A 24,917-nucleotide genomic window follows, 5' to 3' on the forward strand; every position below is an offset into this window, starting at 1 on the left:
AGTGCGTCTGGGAATGCAGCTCCTAGCCCCGTGGGCTGGAGTTGGAGTTTCTGCGAGCAGGGGTGGACGGGGTGGGACGGTGTGGGGGGCACCGGTGCCCGCCCAGGGCAGGACCAGACTCGTCGCTACACACAGCCAGCGGTCTGGCTGCCGAGAGTCACCTCCTCCAGTTTCTCTCTGTCTCCCTCCCTGTCTGGCCAAAGGGGCCTGTGCCCGTGCAGTCCTGCGCCGTGTCAGCATGTTAGTCAGCCTTTGCGCCCGGGTGACGAGCCGCCGCGCCGCCGAGTCCTTGTAAACTCCCTGGCGTGGCCCAGCCCGCTGAGTGGGGCCTGTGAGGCCCACAGACAGAGCCCAGGCCAGAGCCTCAGCGCTGTGGGCACCAGCCAAGGGGAAGGGCAGACCCAAGGGGCCGCAGCAGCAGAGGGCCCACCGTGGCCTCCCAGGGTTGCCCTCTGAGCCCACCTGATCGAGGCCGGCCAGCCGATGAGCCGGGGCCCCCAGGGAGCAGACACCTGGTAAAACAGGCACCAGATCGGAGCCATGTCTGGGAAACGAAGTCGAGCTCGCAAACCCCGGGCCAGGAAGGCGGGCAGGGCACGGCAGGCCACAGGGCAACAGGGCCCTGAGGCCAAGCCCCCGCCCCCCGCCACAAGGGGCCCTGGGGACCAGGCGGGGGTGGCCCCTGTGGGGCACGTGACCAGCAGCAAGCTGGCTCCCCGGGGACACCCCAGGGTGGCCAGACCAGAGCGACCACAGGTAGCCAAGCGGCCAGAGCAGGCCGCTGTACTGGGCTCTGAGCTGGCGCTAGTCCCTGCTGCGGGCATGGAAGGCTGTGGGGCAGAGGACCTCATGCCAGGCCTGGTCCCCGAGCTGCTGAGGCTGCATGAGGTCCAGCTGTGCCTGGCCCAGGAGCAGCTGCTGCTGGAGGACCGCCGGCGGCAGGTCCAGCTGCAGATGCAGCTGTGGCAGGAGGAGCAGCTGTGGCTGCAGCAGCTGTGGCAGGAGGAGCAGGCCTGGGTGCGCGTGGAGGGGCTGGAGCTGGCTATGGCCCTGGAGCAACTCCGGAGTGAGGGCCTCGAGGAGCTGCAGACCCAAGGCCAGGTAAGGCCTGGAGGCGACGTAGGGGGTGGGGGAGGCCCCTGACAGTCCGTGGGGGTGTGGTGACCATGCGATCAACTGACAGGTCCTGCAGAGGGCCGGAAGGCCGGAGTCCAGCCGACTGTGCGTTGCGGCACATCTGGGGGCCGCATATTCACATTTGCAAGGTGAGGCTGGTGCCCACCGTACTGCAAAGACCATGTGACAGACCTCGCAGGCCGGCCCAATGCTCAACAGCCAAGGGCACCCAGGGAGGGTGCTTGTTCAGGGAAAGTGAGGCAGAGGTGTGCCTGCAGAGGACCCAGGCCTCCTGGCCAGGTGGGCCGGGGCAGTGCTTGGGATGCTCAGGGTGCGGGCCAAGTTGAGGGCCTAGGTGGATGGTCAGCAGGTAGCAGAACTGAGGAATACCCACCCCCCACCGCCCTGACACATATTCCTGGCTGGCGTACTGGTCCACCTGCCCTGCCTCCTGTTTATTGCAGAGCCTGTTCCCAGGGCTTCAGATGGCGGAAGCAGCACGCGCCTGAGCCTGTCATCCTCATTCCAGGAGGGCTACCGCCTCAGACGCGGCTGGGGCTATTCTGGGGAATTAGGGTCTAACTCGGCTTGGCATGGAAGAGTAGTGACCATGATCCTGCTGGGCCCTGCGATCTGGGAGCCCTCTGGGGTCCAGGCCCACTCCAGGCAGAGGGACTGCATCGGAGGAACAGAGGACAATGCTCCCATACCAAGTACAGACCCCAGTACAGGCCTGGGTGCTGGAAAGACCCAGAGCCACAGCCTGGAAGATGTTGGCCGCTTAGCTGAGAAGTCAGATGAGTGCCGTGACAGAGAAGAAATGGGACACAGAGAAGAGGAGTGACAACGGGTGGAGTAGGGGTGGAGGAGGTGCTCTTCCCAGCCCATAGCAGGCCTGAGCCAAGGGGAAGCCATCACCATTCAGCCTGAAAGTGGCTCAGGAGAGGGTGGCCTGAGGGAGCAGCAGTAGACAAGGAAAAGCACAGGATGGCCCAGGTGGAGCAGAGGGTCAGAGTGGACCACATACTTAGTCTGAGAATCCCCAACATGGATTCCAGCCCTGCTCTATTTCAGAATCCATATTCAGTCCACACAGGCCTGCTTCTCATTTCATGTGTTCTAAAGCTGTGCTCCTCTGAACACTGTCCCTGGAACCCAGCCCCAGCCCTGGGGTACAAGACTCAGGGTCAGGGTCTGGAATGGACATCTGAGCTCTGAATCCTCAGTCCACTACACCCATGCCCAACTCAGAGCTCCCCTGAAGGCCATTCTCAGAGGGAAGGGTCTTTCCAGAGGGAGTGTCCCTGGGTGGCTGCACAGCATGTGTCACAGGTCAGAGGTGGAGTGGGGGCCCCAGAGGTCAGAGGTTCACACTCACTGGCAGCAGTTCTCGGCTTGGCTCTGGGGACGGACATCTGCCACTTCCTTGACACAGCTTTGGGCGCTCCTTTCTTGCTGCTTATTCTTCTAGGGGTGGGTAGGAAAGGTCAGGGAGAGTGTGCCCAGAGCAGCAGAGGCAGTGGGGAGCAGTCTGTGTGGACAGTCAGCAGGTGCTGAACTTGGGGACACAGGATCATACCCCCCAACACAGCTTCCCTCCACCTTCCTGGCCCACCTGCCCACCCCTGGGTATTGGCTTGTGTGTGCCCAGCAGCTTGAGTGGGAATGTTTGGCAAGAACATCTGGTCACAACTTGTTCCCTTCACTCTCACTCACCTGCTCCGTCCACCCCTGGCTCACCCATCCTCACCCTAGAGTCAATGTCAGGTACCCATATCTCTGTTCCAGACCACTGGGATGCTGGCTGGGCCAGCTTCATCCTAAACACAAGCCTAAGCCCAGTGCTTCTCTGCTGGAGTCTCCGGGCCTCCCCACTGCCTCCCGCCCAGCCAAGGCACTGACCCCTCTGTGCCCCCAACCCTCTCTTGTCTTCACCTGGACAGGGGCTGTTGTCAGGGCCTGGAAGCAACACCCCTCTCCCTAGTCCACTCAGCTGACACCGAAGTTCATTCCCCCTCCCCGGGGGGGGGCTCTCCTGCCCCAGGCTGTGTCGGGGTCCTCTCACCTCCCCCACTGCATAGGTGACTGGCTGCAGCACTATGGCCTGGGCACTGGTCTGACTCCATGCCCATGTTTCCATCGTGAGTGTCACTGAGTGGGGGAAGGAATTAATGAAACTGGGAATGACCCTGAAAACAGAAAATGGGAGGAAGGTGACTGGAGACTGGCAGAAAGAGCACTGGGCATTGACAAGGGAGGGAGAGTGCTTGGAGTGGGAGTGGCAGGGGTAGTGGGACAGATGGTTGAGTGTGGGGCAGGGCCTAAGTCATGAGTGCCCCTAAGGAGGGTCTGATGAGGAACTGGGAGTGTCTGGGGGGTCAGTGGGGTACTGAGGCACCTAGGGTCAGCTGAGGGCTTCTCTGTTGCACGTGCGTGCACGCACCTGGAAGGAGTGTGGGGGGCTCAGAGTGCATGCAGGGTCCCCTGTCCATGTGTCCTTCCAGGGTCCCTGGCTCATGAGGGACTCCTGGTGTTCCTGTAGGGTCCTGTATGTGTGCTGGGTTCTGTAGAGTAGGGCCCTGTTTGTGTATGGGGTCAGGGTAGGAGGAATCCCTCTGTGCTTGCGGAGTGTCCTATGTGTGTGGGCACTGTATGTGCCTGGGTGTGGCATGTGTGGGGCTTGATGTTATTCTAGGGTCCTGTATGGATTTGGGGTTCATGTGCATGGGGGGTCCCTGTGTGTCTGTGGGGTCTCATATATGCGGGGGAAGGTGTATGCACTGGTGGGGGGGATCAGTGTGTGTGTGGCATCCTTTGTGTGTGCGGGTCCCTATGTCCCTTTCAAATCCTCTGTCCGCGGGTGTGTGCAAGTGCCCCGTGCAGGCAGGGTCTGCTATCCATGTGGAAAGGAACGTGCTAGGGGGGTCTAGTTATGGGGGTGCTCAGTGCCGGGAGTGGCCTGGGAGGGGACTGGCGTGTGTGGTGAGGGGAGGGGCGGATCACCTGTGTGGGAAGGTCCCTTGTGTCACTGATTCTTTTATACGTGGGGGGGGGGGGTCGGTGTGTGGGGGCTCGGCATGTTGGGGGATCAGGGCGGGCAGGGTCCTGTCTGCCTATGGGGTCCCAGGTACTTGTGGGAATCGGAGTGTGCGCGAGGGATACTCTGTGCGGACGTCGGGGTAGGGGATAGCCGGGTATGGTGGTGGGAGTCCCCTGTGCTCACGGGGTCTCCAGGCCGGGCCCCGTCCAGGGCTCTGCGCCGCCCCCACAGTCTCACCTGCCGCACCTGCCTCCCCCAACTCCGAGGAGAGGGCGAGGCCAGAAGCACCGCCCCTCGAGTCGGGCTGGCCCGTTTCCTAGCGACTGAGCCGGAACTTCCGAGTCTCCCCGACTTCCGGGGCGAGGGTCAGGGGTCAAGCGTAGGGACCTTAAGCCTTCGGTGAACAGATGGGCGCCTAGGGGCGCGGGGCTCTGGAAGTCGGGGCCTTAGCGCTCTCCGGGGATACCGGGCCCGGGTCCCCGGGCGCGCCGCCGAGGGGCATGGCCTTGTCCGGGGCGCAGACAGGAGTCCGGGGGCTCCGGGGCGCAGGCAGGAGTCTGGGGGCTCCGGGGCGCAGGCGGGGGTCCCGGGGGCGGCGGGGCGGCGGCAGGCGGGAGAAGGAATGCGGGCGCGCCGCGGGTGGGGCCGCCCCGCCCCCAGGTGCTGCCCGGGCAGGCAGGCGGCAGGGGCGGCGGGCGGGGCGGGGGCGGGCGCGTGAAATCAGGCCGCGCGGCGGGCGGGCCGCGGCAGGGAGTGGCTGCCGGACCGACCGGACCGCGAGGCCGCTGGGCGGCGGTCGGCTCCTGCTGCCCTTGTCCCGAGACCCCGCGCACCTGGCCAGGTAGGGCCCCCTCCCCCGGCTCGAGCCGGGCGGGGCGCGCGGAAGGGGGAGGCCGCGGCCGGGCCCAGCGGGATGGGGCGGGGTCGGCCCGACCGGCGCCCCCCGGCGCAGGCTCACCTGGGCTGCCCGCCCGCCTGCACCTGGGCTGGGTCCGCGCGACCAAGAGCGGGGTACTGGGAGTGCGAGCGCGGCCGGGTGTGCTGGGGTCGGGCCCGATCAGCCCGAGCGGAGGGCGAGGGGGTGCCGATGCCTCGTGTGCCGGTATGGACGTGGGCGCCCTCGCTCGACGCCGGCCCAGGGAAAGCCGAGTAGGAAGGGGCCCAGGGCCCGGGTCGAGCCTGCCCAGGCCGTCCCGACTTGCTTCCGCCCTGGTGGCCTAGCTGGAGTCTGGAGAGAGTGCTGGGCCTGGCCTGGACCCTTCCCTAGGGCTCCCCTTTTAGGCTGCCATGGACTGGAGGAGGCCCAAGTGCCCAGGCTCGGACTGGTTCCTTTCATGCACTGCAGGGACGCCAGAAGGTCCCGGTTCCCTGGGCTGGGGTGGGTGGATGGGGCCCCTGGCCCAGGCAGCCGCTAACATCCTGGGGTGCGCTAACCCCCTTTGGCCCTACAGCTCACCCACTTGCGGTCTGCAAGACTCCTCTGCCCAAATGCCACCCCCAGCCTCCTCCCTGCTGCCAAATTCCTCTGTCTACTTGGTGCAGGGTCTGCTGGCCTCGTGCGATAGGCCCAGATCCCTCCCTCTGGATCCTCCTTCCAGTCACTGAGAACCCCCAGGCCTGCCCCGTGGGAAGGACTTCCGGTGGAAGTCCCTGGTTAGGGAGCCCACTGGAACCCTGAGGGCCCTGGAGGCTTTGTCGGCTGGGTCAGAGGTCAGCCTACAAGGAGCGGGATTCCTGCTGAGTCATTGGCTGGGGTCGGATAAGCGCCCCTCCCTTCCTTGGGGCAGGCGTTTGGTAGGCACACGTGTGGACAGACCACTGTTGGGGGTTCTCCGTCGCTAGCTGGGAGTGGCTGCTGCCCAGTCCATAGTCAGGGGTGTACAGATTAAAGAAAGGAAACAGGCAAAGTAATAAGGCAGGGCCAGGCCACCTGGTGTGCTCACGCTGTGCGGGCGTCCCTTCCTGAACAGTCCTGTCGGCTGACAAGGTTTCTTGCCTACCCTGGGATGCCCCCACCATGCGCTACACGCATCCCGGACAGTTCCTGCCAATTTCCCTCCTCAGTGAAGTAGGAGAGGGTTGGATCCCTTCTACCATGCCTCCCTGACTTGGAAAGTGGCACCCTCAAAGGTAGTCAGCAGGGTAGTGCCCCCTCCCAGTCAGATACACTGCGAGATAACACATCCTGTTGTCAGATACCGGCTGAGACCCTGGTACAGACAGGTCTGTACCTCACAGCCCTGGGCAGCCAGCCTCAGTCTGGTCCTGGACAGTGTGGCCACCCAACACGTAACCAGATGCAGTCAAGGGACGGTGCCCCCACAAAGGAATGGCAGAGCAGCTTTTTCTCAGACAATCAGACCAGGGAGCAGACCTGCCCGGTGTGACTGAATGGCACACAGGGGTATCCATGTCACATTCAGTTAGCCTGCCACCCCCTGGGGAAGACAGGAAAGGCTCCCCAGGTTGGCCTGACCCCCAACATTCTCGAGCAACTGTCTCCAGCTGGCCATTGACCCCGTCCAGTGCACCTGGGTGGGGCAGGGGGCACCACCCCTGGGGGGCTGTCTGGCAGTACCAGCATTCAGGAAGCTACAAGCTAGGCAGGGTTGGGGTCCTGCAGGGAGCAGCAGGGGCATGTGAACAGTACCCTGGACTCTCCTTCCAGCTTAGGGGGTTGAGTGTCCAGGTACTTCAGGGGTCCTGGACCTGGCCTTCCAGAGCCAACGACGGCTTTCTGCTACACAGGCACGCCCTGTAGAGGCAGGTGGGCTGGAGCAGAGTCAGTGAGGCATGGGTAATGGTGTGGAGTTGGGGTGAGCGGTGAAGGTGGAGAGGCACATCAGAGCCCAGGATGAACCCACTGGCCACAGCAAAGGGCTCTGACTTCTTCCGGAGTACAGCAGGGAGTCTGGCAGCAACCAGAAACTTGGAAAGGTCACCGCTGCCACACAGGGCTGGGCTTGGCAGAGACAGGCCTCCAAGTTCCTGCCAGGGTGGGAAGTATGGGCCTGGGAAGGAGTGGCACCAGAGGTGTGGCCCAGGGAGGTGGAAGGGTGGGCCAACAGGAAGGGAGGATCCTGGTAGATGGGGACAGAGGGCAAGGGTCAGGGTTCAGAGGGCTTAGAGGTCTGTGAGTGAGTGGGGTGTGGGGCTCAGTGTGAGACCCTGCGGGATAGGTCCAGGTGTGGGTGGGGCTTAATGCTGCATCCCAGGACAAGCTCTGTGTACTGAGCTCACCTTGGGCTAGATATGATATCAGGTCAATCCTGACAGCTGCATCTTTCAAAGATTTTTTTATACAAGTTAGTTTTAAAGGTTACACTTCATTTACAGTTATTGCAAAATACTGGCTACAATCCCCATGTTGTACAGTACACTCTTGTAGCCTGTCTTATACCCAACAGTTTGTACCCCCCACTTCCTCCACCCCTACTGGTAACCACTAGTTCGTTCTCTATATCTGTGAGTCTGCTTCTTTTTTGTCATATTCACTAGTTTGTTGTATTTTTTAGATTCCACATATAAGTGAGATCACATAGTACTTCTTTCCCTGTCTGATTTACTTCACTTAGCATATTGCCCTCCAAGTCCCTCCCTGTTGCTGGAAGTAGCAAAATTTTTTTTTTTTTTTTTTTTTTTTTTTTTTTTTTAATGGCTGAGGGCACAGGGAGCAGCCCAGGGTCCCCTGGCACTGGGGACAGAGACACATAGGTAGTGGCCCAGCTTGTCCAGCACCCACAATGCGAGGAGCCATGGAAATGCATCTATGTCATAAAGTTAGAAGAAAAAAGTATAATAATAAAGAATACAGCCTGGATTATATTTTCTTTATGTCCTAAAATATTTTTTTTAATGGAGGAAGGGGCCCACAAAAAGGAAGTGCCTGGGCCACAGAGGCCAGAAAGTAACCCTGCGTGGGGGTTTTGTGGAAGCCAGGGCACAAGGCACTCCTCAGGTCCTGGTGAGAGCAGGGGCCCTGCCAGCACAGCCAGAGCAGCAGGAAACAGATGGCTGGGATGCCTCTGTCCCCGCACACTTCTGATGTGCCCCCAACTAGGGGGCATCCTAGAGTCTGAGGTGCCCTGTAAGGGCAGGGGCTGAACCCCACAGCCCACCCAAGATCTCTGACGGCCCCTTCTATGAAGTGTGTCCACATAGGGTGGGGGTGGGCCCAGAGCCCCTGCCCCTGTAATGTGTCTTCCTGCCCTTCCCCCAGGTCCCTGGCCCCGACATGGCCCGTCGCTCCCAGAGCTCCTCGCAGGGGGACAACCCGCTAGCACCCGGGTACCTGCCACCCCACTACAAAGAGTACTACCGCCTGGCAGTGGACGCGCTGGCCGAGGGCGGCCCAGAGGCCTACAGCCGCTTCCTGGCGTCCGAAGGTGCGCCTGCCTTCCTGTGCCCTGAGGAGCTGGAACACGTGAGCCGCCACCTGCGGCCCCCACAGCACGTTGCTCCTGAGCCCCCAGAAGGCAGCCCTCCCAATGTGGACTTGGATGGCTCCTCTGGCACCTACTGGCCTGTGAACTCAGACCAGGCGGTACCTGAACTCGACCTGGGCTGGCCCCTGACCTTTGGCTTCCAGGGCACTGAGGTCACCACACTGGTGCAGCCACCGCCACCTGACAGCCCCAGCATCAAGGATGAGGCTCGAAGGATGATCCGCTCTGCCCAGCAGGTGTGCTGTCACAGGCTCAGCCGGCAGTGGGGAAGGGCAGCCTGAGTCGGACCTTTGAAGCATGAGTAGGAGGGTGAGGGTGAAGGGAAAATATAAGCATGCCCAATTTAGGAGGCAAGGGTGAGGCCAGGGCTGGCTGGCCAGGCCTCTCCAGCCTTCAGGCCACAGTGATGGCTCCCTGGCCAACTTCCAGGATCACCAAGGGTTTGGTTATCACAGGCTGCCAGCTTTGCACAGGTGTGCTTGCCCGTGGGCATGGCCAGTGCCCAGAAACTCAGGCTGTGAGGTGGCTTGGCCCCTTCCTTGCCTGGATCTATTGTTCGGAGAATTCTCTCTGGTCCTGCCCTTGACGCAGCTGAGGCTTCTTGCCCCACCCCAACACCGTCAAACAGCTGGCAGACGCAAAGGGAGCCTGTTAAACCAGGGACACTGCGGCAGCAGATTCAGACGCTGAAGAGCCCCTGTCTCTGCCCTCTGCCCCTCTCAGGTGGCAGCCGCCTCCCATAGGAAGAACTGGAGCCTGAGGCTCAGCCCTGATGCCTCCCCTGGGGTCCTGGAAGCTCAGCCATCTAAGGCAGCGGGGTCATGGGGGCCTCATCTGCCTTGCCCCCCATTCCCCCACAGGGCCCCATTCCCTCCTGGGATGGGCTAGTGGCCATTTTGCAGTGTTTGTTGGTGATCCAGAGACCCCTGAGGGTGGGGGGCATAGAAGTATGGTGGGGATAGCAGAGGGGTCTGCCCTCTGTCCCTGATCCGACCCCCGCAGGTGGTGGCTGTGGTGATGGACATGTTCACCGACGTGGACCTTCTTGGTGAAGTGTTGGAGGCTGCTGCTCGCCGCGTTCCAGTCTACATCCTCCTAGATGAGATGAATGCGCAGCACTTCCTGGACATGGCCGACAAGTGCCGCGTCAACCTGCACCACGTGGATGTGAGCGACCGGAGGGTGGGGAGGGGGCGGATAGGAGGGAAGGGGTAAGATCCATCTGCAGAGACCTAACACCTCTCCGGTCCCAGTTCCTGCGTGTGCGCACTGTGGCGGGCCCCACCTACTACTGCCGCACTGGGAAGTCCTTCCAGGGCCATGTGAAGGAGAAGTTCCTCCTAGTGGATTGTGCCGTGGTGATGAGTGGGAGCTACAGGTGCGCCTAGCCTCGTTGCCCCGCAGCCCCAGCACCTCCCCATCCGAGGGCCTCCTCTCCAGAAGCCCTCCTCCTGTAGCCTCTGGCACAGCCCTGCCTGCCCCTGCCCCGCCCTCCCTCCCACTAACGGCCCCGCCCCTTCCCCTGACTAATCACGCCCCCTCCCGCTGACTGGCCTCATCCCACTCCCAGCTTTATGTGGTCCTTCGAGAAGATCCACCGCAGCCTGGCGCACGTATTCCAGGGCGAGCTGGTCTCCAGCTTCGATGAGGAATTCCGCATCCTCTTCGCACAGTCCGAGCCGCTGGTTCCCTCGGCCGGGGCGCTGGCCCGCATGGATGCCTACGCCCTGGCTCCATACGCCGGCGCTGGGCCTGTCATGGGCGGCCAAGTGACGGGGGCACCGACCCCTTTCTCCTTCCCAAAACGAGCCCACGTCCTGTTCCCACCGCCTCGGGAAGAAGGCCTGGGCTTCCCCTCCTTTCTCGACCCTGACCGCCACTTTCTGTCGGCCTTCCGCCGAGAGGAGTCACCGCGGATGCCGGGGGGCGCCCTGGAGCTGCACGCTGGGATGCGGCCACTGTCACGGCGGCTGGACACCGAGGCCGGACCAGGCGGGGAACTCTCGGGCCCGCGGGGCTTCCTTCAGGCACGGCACCTAGAGATGGATGCCTTCAAGAGGCACAGCTATGCGGCCGCAGACGGCATGGGCGCCGTGGAGAATTTCGCAGCCGCACGGCAGGTGTCGCGACAGACGTTCCTCAGCCACGGTGATGACTTCCGCTTCCAGACCAGCCATTTCCACCGCGACCAGCTCTACCAGCAGCATTACCAGTGGGACCCGCAGCTTGCCCCCGCACGTCCACAGGGCCTGTTCGAGAAGCTGCGCGCCGGCCGCCCTGGCTTCACCGACCACGATGACTTCACCCTGGGCGCTGGGCCACGCTTCCCTGAGGTCAGCCCAGACGGACACCAGCGGCTGGACTACGTGCCGTCCAGTGCGTCGCGGGAGGTGCGCCATGGCTCGGACCCCGCCTTCGGGCCTGGGCCCCGTGGTCTGGAACCCGGCGGGGCCCCACGCCCCAATCTGGGCCAGCGCTTCCCTTGCCAGGCGGCAACAAGGCTAGGCCCAGAGATTGGGCCCGAGGCAGAGCCGGAGCGCAGGGGCGGGCCCGAGGGGCGGGCGGGACTGCGACACTGGCGCCTGGCCTCTTACCTGAGCGGCTGCCACGGTGAGGACGCGGGTGACGAGGGCCTGCCTGCACCCATGGAGGCCGAGGCCTATGAAGACGATGTGCTGGTTTCTGGGGGCCGGGTGGCCGCCGGGGACCTACTTCCCTCAGCCTTCCGCAGCAGTGGTGGGGATGGCCCAGATCGCGAGGGCCTGGAGGAGGCAGGCCTTACCAAACAGGATTCTTTCCGCTCGCGCTTGAACCCGCTGATTCAGCGCAGCTCTCGGCTGCGCTCCTCGCTCATCTTCAGTGCCTCGCAGGCTGAGGGGACGGGCGGGGCTGCAGCAGCCACCACGGAAAAGGTGCAACTGCTGCACAAGGAGCAGGCGGTCAGCGAGATGGTGGGGTCCAGTGGCGAGGCTGTGCGCTCTGCTGCCTCCACCAAGGTGGCCGAGCTCCTGGAGAAGTACAAGGGCCCGTCTCGAGATCCCGGCGGCGGCGGCGGCGGCGGCGGCGGCGTGGGGGCCTCAGTCACAGTGGCCAGCCATAGCAAAGCTGTCATGTCCCAGGCGTGGCGGGAGGAGGTGTCGGTGCCTGGTGGCACAGGGGGTGAGCGCCGCAGCCTGGAAAGCTGCCTGCTGGACCTGCGCGACTCCTTCACACAGCGGCTTCACCAGGAGGCTGAGCGGCAACCGGGAGCTGCCACTCTCACTGCCACCCAGCTGCTCGACACCCTGGGTCGGAGCGGCAGCGGCACAGACCGGCTGCCTTCCCGCTTCCTCTCTGCCCAGGGCCACTCCACCTCCCTGCAAGGGCAAGACGGCCCCCCACCAGAGGGGCCTGGAGCGCACCAAGCACCCCACTCTGAGCCAAAAGGGAGTCCCACCTCAGCCTACCTAGAGCAGAAGGGGGGTCCCACGCCTGGGTTCCCCACCCGCAGAGGCAGCCCCACCACAGCATTCACCGAGCAGAAAGGGAGCCCCACCTCTGTCTATCCTGAGCGCAAGGACAGCCCTGTGCCTCCCGTCCCGGAGCGCAGGGGCAGCCCGGTGCCCCCTGTGCCAGAGCGCAGGTGCAGCCCAGTACCCCCTGTGCCAGAGCGCAGAGGCAGCCTCACCCTTCCCCTCTCTGGGGAGTCTCCGAAGACCGGGCCCACAGAGGAGGCGGCCGGCGGTCCCATGGAAGTTTTGCGCAAGGGTTCCGTGCGGCTGCGGCAGCTGCTGAGCCCCAAGGGTGAACGGCGCACAGAGGATGAGGGCAGCTTCCCAGCTCCGCAGGAGAACGGGCAGCCTGAGAGCCCCCGGCGCCCATCTCTGGGCCGGGTTGACAGCACAGAGGCCACAACGGGAGATGAGCGGGGCCCGCGGGGACGCGTGGCCTCGGCCACAGCTAACTGCCTTGTACAGCAGCAACCTGCGGGACGACACAAAAGCCATTCTGGAGCAGATCAGCGCCCACGGCCAGAAGCACCGGGGAGGCCCCTCCCCGGCCCCGACCCCGACCCCCGCCCACGGCAGCCCCGAGCTAGGCCGCCCACCAGCTGCCAGCGGCCTGGCCCCTGACATGTCCGACAAGGACAAATGTTCAGCCATCTTCCGCTCGGACAGCCTGGGGACGCAAGGCCGGCTGAGCCGCACGCTGCCAGCCAGCGCGGAGGAGCGCGACCGTCTGCTGCGCCGCATGGAGAGCATGCGCAAAGAGAAGCGCGTCTACAGCCGCTTCGAGGTCTTCTGCAAAAAGGAGGAGGCCGGGGGGCCAGGGGCCGGGGAGGGCCCGGCCGAGGAGGACACCAGGGACAGCAAGGTGGGCAAGTTCATGCCCAAGATCCTAGGTACATTCAAAAGCAAGAAGTGAGCCTCCTGGCCCACCAGCCCAGGTTGGGGCGCCTGCTCACTGCGACCTGGCCCTCAGCCAAAGCGGTTTGGAACCCGACTGAGCACAGCCAGAGAGCCCGGCTCAACTTGGGGCTCGCCCGGCGGCCAGCCTCCCTGCCTCTTGCCCCCTGGCCTCTCCCCCTGAGGGCCCCAGCCCTCGCTGCCCCTGCCGTACCCCCCAACTCCACTTCTCTGTCTTAGTCTCTGAACCTTTGGCCTCCCCCTTCTTACACATCTGTCTCCACTGTCTCTTTGGGCTTCAGGTCCACTTTGGGTCACCTCAGGGACCCATCTTTCTGTGCCTCAGTCGCCCTTCTCTCAGGTCCTGGTATCTCAGGGCTTCTGTGTCTCAGGGTCCCCCTCTGTGCATGGCCTCCTGCCTGTGCTGCTTCACCGGCAGCCTCTCCACTGTCTCCCGGCTGCCACGTCCTCTCTCCAGACCTCCCACCTGCTCAGGGCCTGTTTGCCCCCACCTCCCTGTCAGGTCACTGAGAGGTCACTTCCTGCCCTGCTCCTTCCCTCACTGCCTCCTGGCACCTGTCTTGGTGGAGGAGGTGGGGGGAGTGTGTGGCCACAGAGGACCCCTCTGTGGGGCGGCCCTCCTGAGGAGAGCTGGAAGAGACATGGCTGCCCCTGCAGCGAGGCTGTGGCCGTCACCTGGTGAGGAGCAAAAGCGCGGGGCCCCAGCCTCACTAAGGGTTCCTCGCAGGTGCCATCCCAGCCACACTCGAGAAAGGGGTGGGTGTGGTGCTCTTGTTCTGTGAGGGCAGGGGAGGGGTGCAGCGGCACCTGAGGCCCAGCCCACAAATCCGAGGGGCCTCGGTGCCCCGTGAGGTGGGAGTGGTCCTTGCCCTGCAGGTGGCCAGCAGAGCCCAACCCCACGCTGGTCTGCGTCCTTTCCCTTGTCACCAACCCAAAAACTTGTCCAGGTCTCCCCACTTAGCCTTCTGGTATCTTTTTACCTCCAGACAGGGACGGTGATCTGGAGTGACATATCTTGGCACCAAATGCTTCTAAGTCCCCCACTGTAGGTGCTAGCATTGTTAAATTAGTGTTTGCACTATTTCTTTTTAAATAGTTTTTTTGGTTTGGTTTTTTGTCTTCTTTTGTTTTGTTAGTATAAGAAACCCCAGTTGCTCAGGCTGGGAAAGGATCTAAGAAGCACAACTGCTGAGTGAGGCAGCAGTTCTGACTGGGCAGCCGGAAAAGGGAGGGTGGTGAGTGAGGGGACACGTGTGCTCCCTGGTGGCTCACAATCTGGTTACCAAAGTCACTGCCCAGGTAGGGGTGACAGCAGGGACTTTAGTTCAGATAGAAAAGGTGCCTGAGCAGCCAGGCAAGTGGAAGCGTTTGAGGGCCTTCCCATGCACTGTTGACCAGCCTGGTGCAAGGCCCCTCCCCTGGCCCGGCCTGTTGCTAAGGGAGAGCCCTCGCGGGAGGAGGAGGTTCTGCCTGTGGAGAGGCCAGAGGTCCTCTTGTCTGCACCCTCTGCATCGTGCTCAGTAAGACATCTCTCAAATGTGATTCTGCACATTTGGTGTTAATAATAAAACAATGCACGAGATTCCAACATGTTCTCAAATACACATATATAAAATAATCAGCCGGTTATGTATTGCAACCTTTAGCCTTAAGGAACTGCCCCGATTTCCCTGCAGACACCTCCACTCATCTCTGTGGGGAGAACTGAAGACCCTGCCCCACCGATACTGCCAACACCTCTACCCGCATTTTGCAACCCCACACAACCTCCTTCTGCCTCTCAGCCCTTCCTGTAAGAGGCCTCACTTCGCCGCCACACTTAGCTGTCTGCTCCCTGCCCTCATGGCCGACCCACCTGCTGTGGGCGCACCCTTGGCCTGGGTGCCAGGCGGCCCCTTGCCCAGTTGTCTGGGCCTTCCAGGCCCTCCAGCCCCAGTAGCGCTGCCTCTGCACTGAAGGCTGGACTTCTTGGGCCCCTGCTCCTTTCTGGGCAGTGGCACGCCTCCACACAACTTCCTGTGCCCCTGTGCCCATCACCTTTGAGCTATGCCTCAACCTCTAGAAATACAAACTGCCTCCTTGCAGCCCCATCTCACCTCCAGGCCAGAACCATGCCCACCTCCCCCATCCTTGGCCTTCCCCCAAGCCCAGTTCTCTCTCCTTTTCGAATCTCTCTTGCAGCTGCCAGGTCTGGGCCCACCCTCTGCCCAGTTCTCCTCATCCACACCTAGCCTTTCCCCTGCAGTGGCCAGTATCTCCCACAGGCTTCCTGACCCTGGCCTCATCACATAGGCAGAAACCTTAGGCTGTGAGCTCCTTTAGCCAGGTAGGAAGTGGCCTCCCTGTGTTCTGACCCCTGCCCAGGGTCGGGCGCCATGCGGGGCATGCATGGAACCAGAGACACCTCAGTGCCCCCCTCCATCTCCTCAGGCCCCCATACCCCCAGACTGGGCTTATGCCAGCCCCTTTGCCCGGTGCTGACCAGAGGAGGTAGCCTCAAGCCCCATGAGACAGCCTTGATGTGTTCTCCCTGCTTCTCCAAGGCCTGGAGACAATCAGGTGCCAGTCACTGTGGTGGTGGGACACGGGCTGGGGTCATGACAGTGACCACGGGGGCACTGCCCTGTCATCTCCCCCCTTTCCCTCTCTGTCTCAGAGCCACAATGCAGTCACATGGTGGCTTTCACACGGGCAACAGATGCACAAGTCCCTCCCCTGCCAGGACCACCCTGGCGACAGGCCCCTGCAGCAGCCCCAGCTGGGATCTGATGGCCCCAGGCAACAGGCAGGCTCTTGGATGCTGTGGACAAAGGTGGCCCCAAGTCACCCCTCAAGCAGCCTTAACCGAGAAGGAAGGCAGTGGACTGGACTCTGGGCAGACAAGAGCCACAGCAATGACAGCATATGGTGTCCATGAGGCTTCTCAAGGGCTCTGTCCTAGACAGGGGTGGGGGGGGGGTCTTCAGAAAGGGGTGGGCTCAGGGAAAGAGGTGGTTAGCCTCACAGGGAGTCCGTGGCTGAGGATGAAAGATAGGCAGGCAGGCTGGGGACAGACAAGACTTTATTGGAGGAAGTGATTGACGCTGGGGATTGAGCGTCACCTACTCCCCCAGGGAGGCCCAGACAGGCTCCAGAACCCAAATGTGGCCAGATGAAGGGGGTTTGGGGAAAAGGTGGGTGGAAAGCGCTGGTTTCCGGGGCTGCGGGCTGGAGGAGGGGCGGAGGTATTCCAGGGAGGGAGGGAGGGGCCGGGGCTGAAGGCGGGCAGGGCGGCTCAGGCGCGGGGTCCCGGGAGCAAGGGCAGGCAGCCCAGTGCCGACTGGCAGACGGTACCGTAGGCTTGGGAGTAGCCCCCGAGCGCGGCCCTGGCGGCCCCCTGGGCCCCCTGCGAGGCCGAGACACTGAACATCCTCCGGCCGGGCCGGGGCTCTGGCCGCGCCTCCCGCGGAGGCCGGTGAGGGACCTGCGCACACGTGATCCCCGTAAGGGGGCGGGAGGGGCAGAAGGGAAGCTTGGAGGAGGCTCCCCGACCGCAGCTAATTGGAGTGGGGTAGGGGGCGCGGGGGATGGGGAGGGAGGACGGGAAGGGAAGGGAGGGCGGGAGGGGCGCAGGCTCACCAGTATTGCGCCTGCTGCGCTCAGCCCTCGGCCCGGGTTCCAGTCACTCCGGATCAAGGCTTGGATGGCTACCTGGGCTGCGGCCTGCGAGGTCAAGGAGGGCTCCACCTCCTTCACGCTGGGCTTCACCTGGGAAGCGGCCTGTCGCAGGATCACTGCTGCCCTCCTAAAAGACCAGTGGGTGGGGTCCTCCCGTGCCCACCCACCACGACCTACCCACGAGGACACCAAGGGGAATCCTGCTGTCGCCCCTTGGGGACTTGTTCCTCTCCCAAGACCTCCTGGAGGCGGAGGCTGGAGCAGGGGGGCTGAGATCTGCCTGAGAAGGTTCTTGGCTCCCCGGGGGGCATCTGTGGGTGGGAAGATCAAGCCCCAAGGTTAGGAGTCCAGTGCTGCTGACGGTGGGTGGTCTCATACAGAAGGGACCTGTGTCCTGCTCTTTGTAGGGTGACAGACAGAGATCACAAACCGTGCGCGGGGTCGTGACCGAGGCTGCTCTGAGGCCTGGGTCCCAGGATCCGAGCCCTTGAGCCCAAGGGCAGCTGGGGGTCGGCTCTGGGTTCAATCTGCTGCACCTGGGGCGAGGGGTCAGAGCCCAGGCCCTTCCCTCTCCGGAGGCAGCTGTTGCCCCTGCGCTCCAGGATCATCTGTGAGAGGGGAGGGGCGCTCAGAGGTGCTTGGTGTGGGCGTGGGGGACACTGGGGGTTACTGAGGCAGGGAGAGGCCTCTAGGGTGAGTGGATGGGGAGTGATTGGGGTCTCGGGACAGAGCACCTGGTAGACACGGTTGCGATACTCGGTGGCTGAGAGCTGGGCCACTTTGTGCACCGGAAGCTGCACAGCCGCCTCCAGTGTCCATTCACGGGCCGGGCAGTGGAACCTGCGGGGAGCCAGCAAGGAGGGCGCTGGAGAGGGGAGACCCGGGCTGCAGTCAAGCACGCCCCTCTGACCTCTCCAACCCACCCCAACCCTCATCCCAGCAACCGCCCTACCTCTGCACATAGGGGTGCTGCAGTGCCTGGGCCGCGCTAAGCCGCTTGTCTGGGGCAAACACCAGCAGTCGCTTGAGCAGGTCCAGGGCCTCGGGGGGCGTGTCGGCCGGCAGGAGGGCATCCAGTGTCTGCCGTGGCCTGCCAGCACCTGCCTATCATCCCCTCTGCTGTTGGCATCCCTCCCCACGTCCACAGCTGTGGCCCCAGCTAGGCTTCCAGTCTTGCACCCCTACCCACCTTCCTGTCTCTGTGGTTCCAAGCACCACCCGCAGGCAGCCCGGGAGGGTCGTCAGCCCTCGCCTCCCTTCCAGTCCCCTTGCTGCAAGGCCTGGCGCAGCTCGTGCTACACACCAGGGCTGAGCTGGCCCCACGCTGAGATCTCCTTTTCAGCCAGACCGACAGCTTCTGGATTGGGAGCACCATCAGGAGGGCAGGGCCCCCTGAGCTGGCACATACTGGCCCTTAAGGTTGTAGGAAGGGCACTAGAGCCCGCTCCCAAGCACCCACACTCACCGGGACCCCAGCGGGGGCACAACTGAGGCACTGTAGCTGGAGCTGAGAGCCAGGAGGTCTGGGAGTGCAGGTAGGAGGAGGTGCGACCAGCAATTAGGAACGTGGTAGGTGGGGCAGCTCAGGGAGGGCGGGAGCAGCCAGCCCTTCTGACCCATGAGTGACCTCGCCGGCAGGGCTCCAACCCTCAATATCTGGCTGCCTACCGCCACTTGTGCATAAGAGCCCCACCTGTCCATCATACATGTGCACACTCACATGTGCACACATGTCCCCCTGTCCTGTGCTCCCACCTCCACAGGAGAGCCCTTTACCTTCTCTACCAGAGCAGAGACTTGGGGAGAGAATAGGGCTCCCTAGCGCTGCCCTTCACCCTCCCTCCCCCAGGGAGGAGAAAGGACCCTGAGGCCCCACCCCCATTTCTGCCAGTGTCCCTCCCCAGCTCCCAGCACAGTGTGGGTCCCCCATCACCCCTCAGCAGAGCCAGTGCTCTTGTCCTGACCTGGATGGATGCTTCAGCAGCACGGCTTGACCCTCATGGACCTTGTGGCCCTTGCAGAATCTGTCCAGTTCCTCCCCCAAACCCCTCAGCAGCTCCTCCGTGGGCCACCACCTGCAGGGCCTGCCCTTCCAGGCTTCCTGAGGCATCTGGACTCTCCCAGTCCCTCCTCCTCCAGGTTCCCATCCCCAGCTCACTCCTCGCCATCCTCCCTATGCAGTTCTGGCCTGTCAGGTGCTGTCCCCCCACAGCTGTGTGTTCTGACCCTCAGTGTGCCTGGTGCCCAGTGGACCCCTGCACACGCGCTCACCCTCCTCAGATGGTGGCGGAATGGTCCCCAGGATCAGCTCCAGCTGGTGGAGTGTGGATGTGCCAGGGAACAGGGGCCTCCCCCGCAGCATCTCCCCTAGGATGCAGCCCAGACTCCACATGTCCACCCCAGGGGTGTACCTGGGGCAGGAAGAGGTGGTGGATGTGTGGGGGTGACCCTTGAGAAAGAGGTGGGAGTGGGAGGAGGGACTTCAAGGGGTGGGATCTGGGACACTTGTGGGGGACATAGGAAGGCCAGGGGTTCTGGCTGGGCAGGAGGGCATGGGGGGACCTGCAGCGGGAGGTGGGGTGGGATGGGGGTGGGTTGCTGTTACCAGCTTGAGGACAGCAGCACCTCCGGAGCTCGGTACCAGCGTGTGGCCACGTACTCGGTCAGGGCCTGGCCCTCTGGTCCCTCAGGGAGGCTGCTGAGGGAGCGGGCGAGGCCAAAGTCACAGAGCTTCACCGAGCAGCTGGCGTCCAGGAGAACGTTGGACGGCTGGGGGAGAAGAGATGGGTGGAGGGCTGATAAGGACCAGAGCTCAAGGACACTGGGGTGGGGGCACAGCTCAGGGGATGGGATGGGGCAGCACCTTCTGGTCCCGGTGGATAACGCATCCCGAGTGGATGAACTTGGTGGCCCGCAGGAGCTGGTAGAAGATGTAGCGTTTGTGGGTGTCCTTCAGCACCGTGCCCTTGCAGATGACGGCATGCAGGTCAGTGTCTGGGGGGGGCATTCAGGTCAGTCTGGGGGGCTAGGGAAAGCAGGCAGGTCTGGCCCACTTTGGACCCTTGTGGGGGTTCCTCAGCCTGCCCACTGCCTACAGTCTCCAGGTCCCGCTGGCCACCCCCCGAGCCTTGTTCTGGGTGCAGGCAATGCCTGGGACCCTCTGCTGGCTTCTCAAGCCTGCCCGCCATCTGTTGGTACAGCAGTAAAAGTTTGTGAAATTACTTTTATACTTAATTTCATGTTGCCTTTGTTTTATAAAATGAATAGAAAAAGGAAAATGCATCTGCAAACAGTGACAGGGCAGGAGCCTCGCGGAGGGGTCAGGGTATTTGCCACCAGGCCTTGGGGGCAGACACTCTCCAGCTGTTTGTCCTGGGGCACAGGGACATGGCCCAAGCTGAGTGCACTGGGTACTGTGGGGACCCAAGCAGCAAAGGGACATGTGGAGGGAGTCAGGCCACTGGGGGCCAGGCCAGGGGAACCTGGGCTGGGGTCTGCGTGAGGCCTCACTCACCCATATACTCAAATACCAGGTAAATGTCCCTGTCATTCTCTGCCTGGATCACATCCAGGAGTCGGATGATGTTGGGATGGTTCCCAAATTCCTGGGGAGAAAGTGGAGGGTGCTGTGCTCTGGGGATCAACGGGCCAGGCTTCCCCCTTATTCGGAGAGACGGCACCTGGAAAAGCAGGCAGGTGGCCTGGGCCACTCACCTGGAGCAGCATGATTTCCCGGAACGTTCTCTGGAAAGAAACAAAAACAGGAGTGTGGGTGCAGAGCAAGAAGGAAGCCCATATCTTGAGAGGAGCTGACAGGACTGATGCTCATCTCACACACTCACTGGACACAGGGTCGCCGAGGGCAGTGCTCTGAGAGATGCCAGAAACCTGCTGTGATGGGGCTTCAAGTTTCTGCTGAATCTTCCAGACGCATAGCAGCAGGAGGCCGCCCCTCCCCATGCCTCATCCTTTCCCACACCTCTTAACCACTTACTTACCTGGGCATCTGTCTTATCTCTAAAGGCATCAAAGATTTTCTTGATGGCCACAACCTCGCCAGTCCTCCGATCCACTGCCTTCCACACGATGCCATAGGCCTGGGGAGGAGGGCAGTCAGCTTGCTGGGCACGGGGTTAGCCTCCTGCCCCATCATCCCCTGTCCACCAGACTGTCCCCTGCAGACATGAGGCTCCTCCTTCCCACCCTGGCTCCTGAGAGGGGATACAGCATGGTGAGGGGCAAAGCCCCCCCCCGGGGGGCAGGCCAGGGACCCTAGTATGTTCCTAATAGGAAGCAAGGGGGGTTGAAGGAAAGAGAGGGGGCATCTGTGGAGGCTCCAGGAAGAAATGAGGTTGTAGATGGGAGCATGCTTCTGGACAGCAACTGAAGCCTGTCCCTTCTCTGGACAGCCTTCCATCCTGGGTGCCCTCATCCCTCTCTGTCACATACCCTCATCTGGCCTATCAGCAAGTCCTGTTGGCTCCACCTTCAGAATTCATCAGAATCCAACCACTTCCTACCATCTCTGCTGCCCCTACCCTGGTCTGAGCCTCTCGCACCTCTCGCCTGGATCTCCCTCACCCACTCCCACTGTCCATACTCAACAGAGTGGGCAGGGGGAGCCTCATAAAGTGGTGCCAATGGCTGCTACCACTTCCCATGTCACCCACAATGGAAGCCAAAGCCCTCACAGTTGCCCCAAAGCCCCACACAAATGGACACTGCTCTTAGTCACTCCCATCCAGTCACATCAACTCTGCTGCTTGACCAACAGCCCAGTAGGTCCTTGCCTCAGGGCCTTTGCACATACTGTTTGCTCTGTCTGGACTGCTCTTTCTCCCCTCCCCCATTACCCACTTGCACACACCCACACACCTTCACACATACACTCTCATAATCCCACAGGCTCTCACTCACTCACAATCACAAACATATACGGGCTCACACAAAGTTCTGGCCCCCACTCTATGCCCACCCCATTTTCTGGCTCAGGCCCTTCTTGGGTGGGGCCTGAGATCTGCCCTTCCCCCTCAACGACTGGTGTGCCCAGACTCCCTGGAGCATCGGTTAGCACTGGGAGAGGCAGCTCGGGAGCCGGGGACGTTGCGTGGGGACGGTTGGTGGATGGGACATCAAGATGGGACCTGAGACTCCTAGAGGCCCTGGCCTGAGACTCCCAGAGCCAGGTGACAAGTTCCCTGGGAGTTGGCACTGTTAGGGCCCTGTTGTAGGAAACAGGCACCGAGGGGCTCGATGGCTTGCCCGAGGCCACACTTGCAGCTCGTGGAGGAGGTAGGGCTCGAGTCCAGGAGTCCCCGGCAGTGTGGAAAGCAACAGTCCTCCGAGTGATTCTGCCCACACCCTGCAGGGGACCTAATCCCGCGGACGCCCGGGCTCCTCCCGGAACTCACCCCCTTCCCGAGCCGACGCTTGAGCAGGTATCGCTGGGCTACGTGATGGTCCACCTCAGCGGCGCACATGCCGGCTGGTGAGAGCCAGGAGTCCTCTGGACACCGGCTGGGCTCGAGCTGTTGAATCCAGTTGCCTTGGGAACCGGCGGCGGTGCCTCCCTTGCGCCTGCGCCTGCGCCGAGCGGGGCAGAGCGGGGTCTGCAGCCCAAGCCCCGCCCAAGCCCCGGCCCCCGAGGAGCTCCTCCCCACAGTCCCGCCCCAACGGCGCCGCCCCCGGTCGGCGCTGCCTTCCTCTCGATCCTTCCGCGTTAACCCCCACCAGAGCCCCCGAAGGTGCCCCTTGCCGCCCTCCGCCCCACCTCCGCCCACGGAGCCTTCCGCAACCTCCAGAACCTCCGTGCCAACTCCCGGCCTCTGCACGTGCGGTGCCCGCCGGCCGGGATGCCGTTTGCTCCCTCTGCCTTACTTCTTCCCAGTTTTGCGACGGGGGTGCCGATGGTTAGGGCGCCACTCGCAGACAGCCCCTCCGCTCTGGAGGTGTCTGGGGGCAGGGGCCGCGCCGTCCCCAGCGGGTGCGAGCGTCTGAACTGGGAGCTCCTGCTGAGGTGCCGCGAGGAGCCTGGGGGCAGTTCCAGGGCGGGTGGCTGGGAGCGCAAAGCTGGAGGAGGTGAGGGTTTACGAGACCGGCTGAGAAGGGCTGCTGTGCGCCGAGGTCAAGCGCCAGACGGCGATCAGAAAGCCAGGTAAAGGGGCTGCTGGTGGGCGAGGGTGTCCAGGGAAGGAAGAGGGAGCATGACCCCTTGGACGCTGGAGGAAGAGCATCGAGGGGGCAGCTCGGCAAAGGCCTGAGTGGGAGTGTGCCTGGCGCGTTGGAACCACAGGGAGGCCCGGTGTGGTGGGAGCCCTGGGATGGAGACCACGGTGTCAGCCGGGAGGATAGGCAAAGCAGGAGGCGGTTATTGTGAATGAGACCCGGGCTGTGGCAGCGTCTGATCAGGCACGGGCAGGTGGAACCAGGGAAGAAGATGAAACAGTGGCAGTGTGCAAGAGTGGGTTCTGGCTGCAGTGGAGCCCCTAGATTTGCTGAGGGTGGGCTGTGGGTGTGAGAGAAAGAGGAATGTCAGGTGACCCCCAAGTTCACGGGAAGGGAGTGTCTGGAACAGGGCTGAGATGGGAAGGCAGCCCATCGACCAGGTTTAGAGAGACTAGAAATTGGGGCATTTGAAGCTTAAGCTGGTAGGACATCCAAGTGGACATCACAGAAAGACCTGACTCTGGCGCTCAGGGGTGAGGTGATGTACACCGGGAGTGCTGATGCAGGAGGTGCTGAGGGTTGGAAGCAGTGGCCAGGCAAGACCACCAGGCAGTGAATGTGGATACAGGAGAAAAGGCAGTAGAGCCCTGGGCCCTGCAGTGTCTGGGTGAGCTCCCAAACTGTCTGGGGACCAGCAGTTTTTAAATCTTTCAATCTGTTTATTTGAACCAATTCAGACCAGAAATTTTGTGAAATCCAATAAAAATGAGTTACTAGAAAAAAAATTTAACTTCAGACATACACAAAAGCCCATCATTTTTTATTAGATTCAACAGTCATTAAATTGCTCTTTTCTATCACTGTGCTTCTTAACTCTTCATTTCCCTTTCTGAGCTACTTCCTTGCAGACCTGTAAGAGTTTGTGGGATGGCGCTGCAGACTGAGAAGGAGGGAATGAAGGCCAGGGCCACATGTGCTGTCCAGTGGCCACGTGAGGACATAACGTCTGAAACGGAAAGAGTATGCCAGTTAGAACTGGAGATACGCTGCGTGCCTTCTGGAATGGCTAACACTAAGAAGATTGACCCTACCAAGTGTTGGTGAACAAGTGGAGGAACTGGAACACTCATACTCTGTTGACAGGAGTATAAAATGCTACAGACAATTTGATAGTTTCTTAAAATCTTTAACATGAATTTACTGTGACCCAGGCATTCTCCACCAAGTAGTTAGCCAAAAGAATTGGAAACATACATCCACACAAAGAATTGCACACACACTTGTTCATAGCAGCTTTATTTGTAATAGCCCAAAACTGGAAATGTCCTGAATGCTACTTCCAATGTTTGAAACAGAGAAATGGATAAATAAAATGTGGTATAGCCATCCAATGGAATATTACTCAGGGAAAAAAAAGGAAAAACCTATTGATACACCCAACAGGGATGAATCTCAAAATCATTATGCCAATGAAAGAAGTCAGATCTCTTCATAAAAGAGTTCACTGTATGATTACATCTGTACAAAATTCTAGAAAAATCCCAACTACAGATTGCTGACAGCTCTGTGGTGGAGGAGGGGAGAGAAGGGCTGCCAGTGGTACAAGGCTTTTGGGGGCGGCAGGAATGTGCAAGTGTGGTGATGGCTCTGGGGTGTACATTTATATCAAACCTGTTTAATTTTACACTTTAAGTATGTGTGGTTTATTATACTTAAGTTGTATCTCAATATAAAAGTTGGAGGGGGTGGGGAATAAACAAGGGAAAAAGAAGCCAAGAAGGCCGAGATGCTTCCGCTTCTGGTCGTGATGGAGTAACTGGCCCAGGCCATGCCCTCCAACTGTGAACAGCTAGAAAACTGGACAAAGTATATGGAACAACTGTCTGCGAACACTGGACAAGAACCCACACTGGACTGTGCTCTCAGCAAAATGCAAACAGATGTGGTCATCCTGACTCTGTCACTGAGCACCACATCAGGGAGGAGCTGGAGAAATTTTCACAAGTCCACGTAAGGAACAAGCAAGGGGCGAGGGAAGCTGAACATTCCAAATTTCACATAGACTGAGGAGATCTTTAAGTGCTAAGC

The 24,917-nt window shown here is 61.5% G+C and overlaps 2 protein-coding genes across 5 annotated transcripts; one reads left to right on the forward strand and one right to left on the reverse strand.

The window, feature by feature from the left end:
• Positions 1-261: 261 nt before the first annotated feature.
• On the forward strand, positions 262-14,595 carry FAM83H (family with sequence similarity 83 member H). The gene is given in 6 exon segments (XM_032467582.1): positions 262-1,101; positions 8,376-8,837; positions 9,604-9,768; positions 9,855-9,979; positions 10,172-12,545; positions 12,547-14,595. Coding segments are annotated over 6 exon segments (4,146 nt in total). The 5' UTR covers positions 262-540; the 3' UTR covers positions 13,006-14,595.
• Positions 14,596-16,051: 1,456 nt separating this feature from the next.
• MAPK15 (mitogen-activated protein kinase 15) lies at positions 16,052-22,207 on the reverse strand. 4 transcript variants are annotated; one of them, XM_032467856.1, is made up of 14 exons: positions 22,076-22,207; positions 20,663-20,761; positions 20,379-20,408; positions 20,179-20,269; positions 19,528-19,658; positions 19,270-19,433; positions 18,936-19,075; positions 18,130-18,187; positions 17,617-17,754; positions 17,399-17,504; positions 17,095-17,272; positions 16,842-16,975; positions 16,626-16,754; positions 16,052-16,470 (listed from the first exon to the last, which is right to left on the reverse strand). In XM_032467856.1, the coding sequence occupies exons 1-14, from the start codon at positions 22,142-22,144 to the stop codon at positions 16,282-16,284; spliced, it is 1,656 nt and encodes a 551-aa protein (XP_032323747.1). In that variant the 5' UTR covers positions 22,145-22,207; the 3' UTR covers positions 16,052-16,281. The 4 variants fall into 4 exon arrangements, with proteins under 4 accessions (XP_032323747.1, XP_032323746.1, XP_032323748.1 ...); XM_032467855.1 differs by having other exon boundaries at positions 16,626-16,766; XM_032467857.1 differs by lacking the exon at positions 18,130-18,187 and having other exon boundaries at positions 16,626-16,766; positions 17,399-17,529.
• Between the last annotated feature and the right edge of the window lie 2,710 nt (positions 22,208-24,917).

The sequence above is a fragment of the Camelus ferus genome, chromosome 25 (assembly GCF_009834535.1).
Source record: "Camelus ferus isolate YT-003-E chromosome 25, BCGSAC_Cfer_1.0, whole genome shotgun sequence".
Lineage (NCBI taxonomy): Eukaryota > Metazoa > Chordata > Mammalia > Artiodactyla > Camelidae > Camelus > Camelus ferus.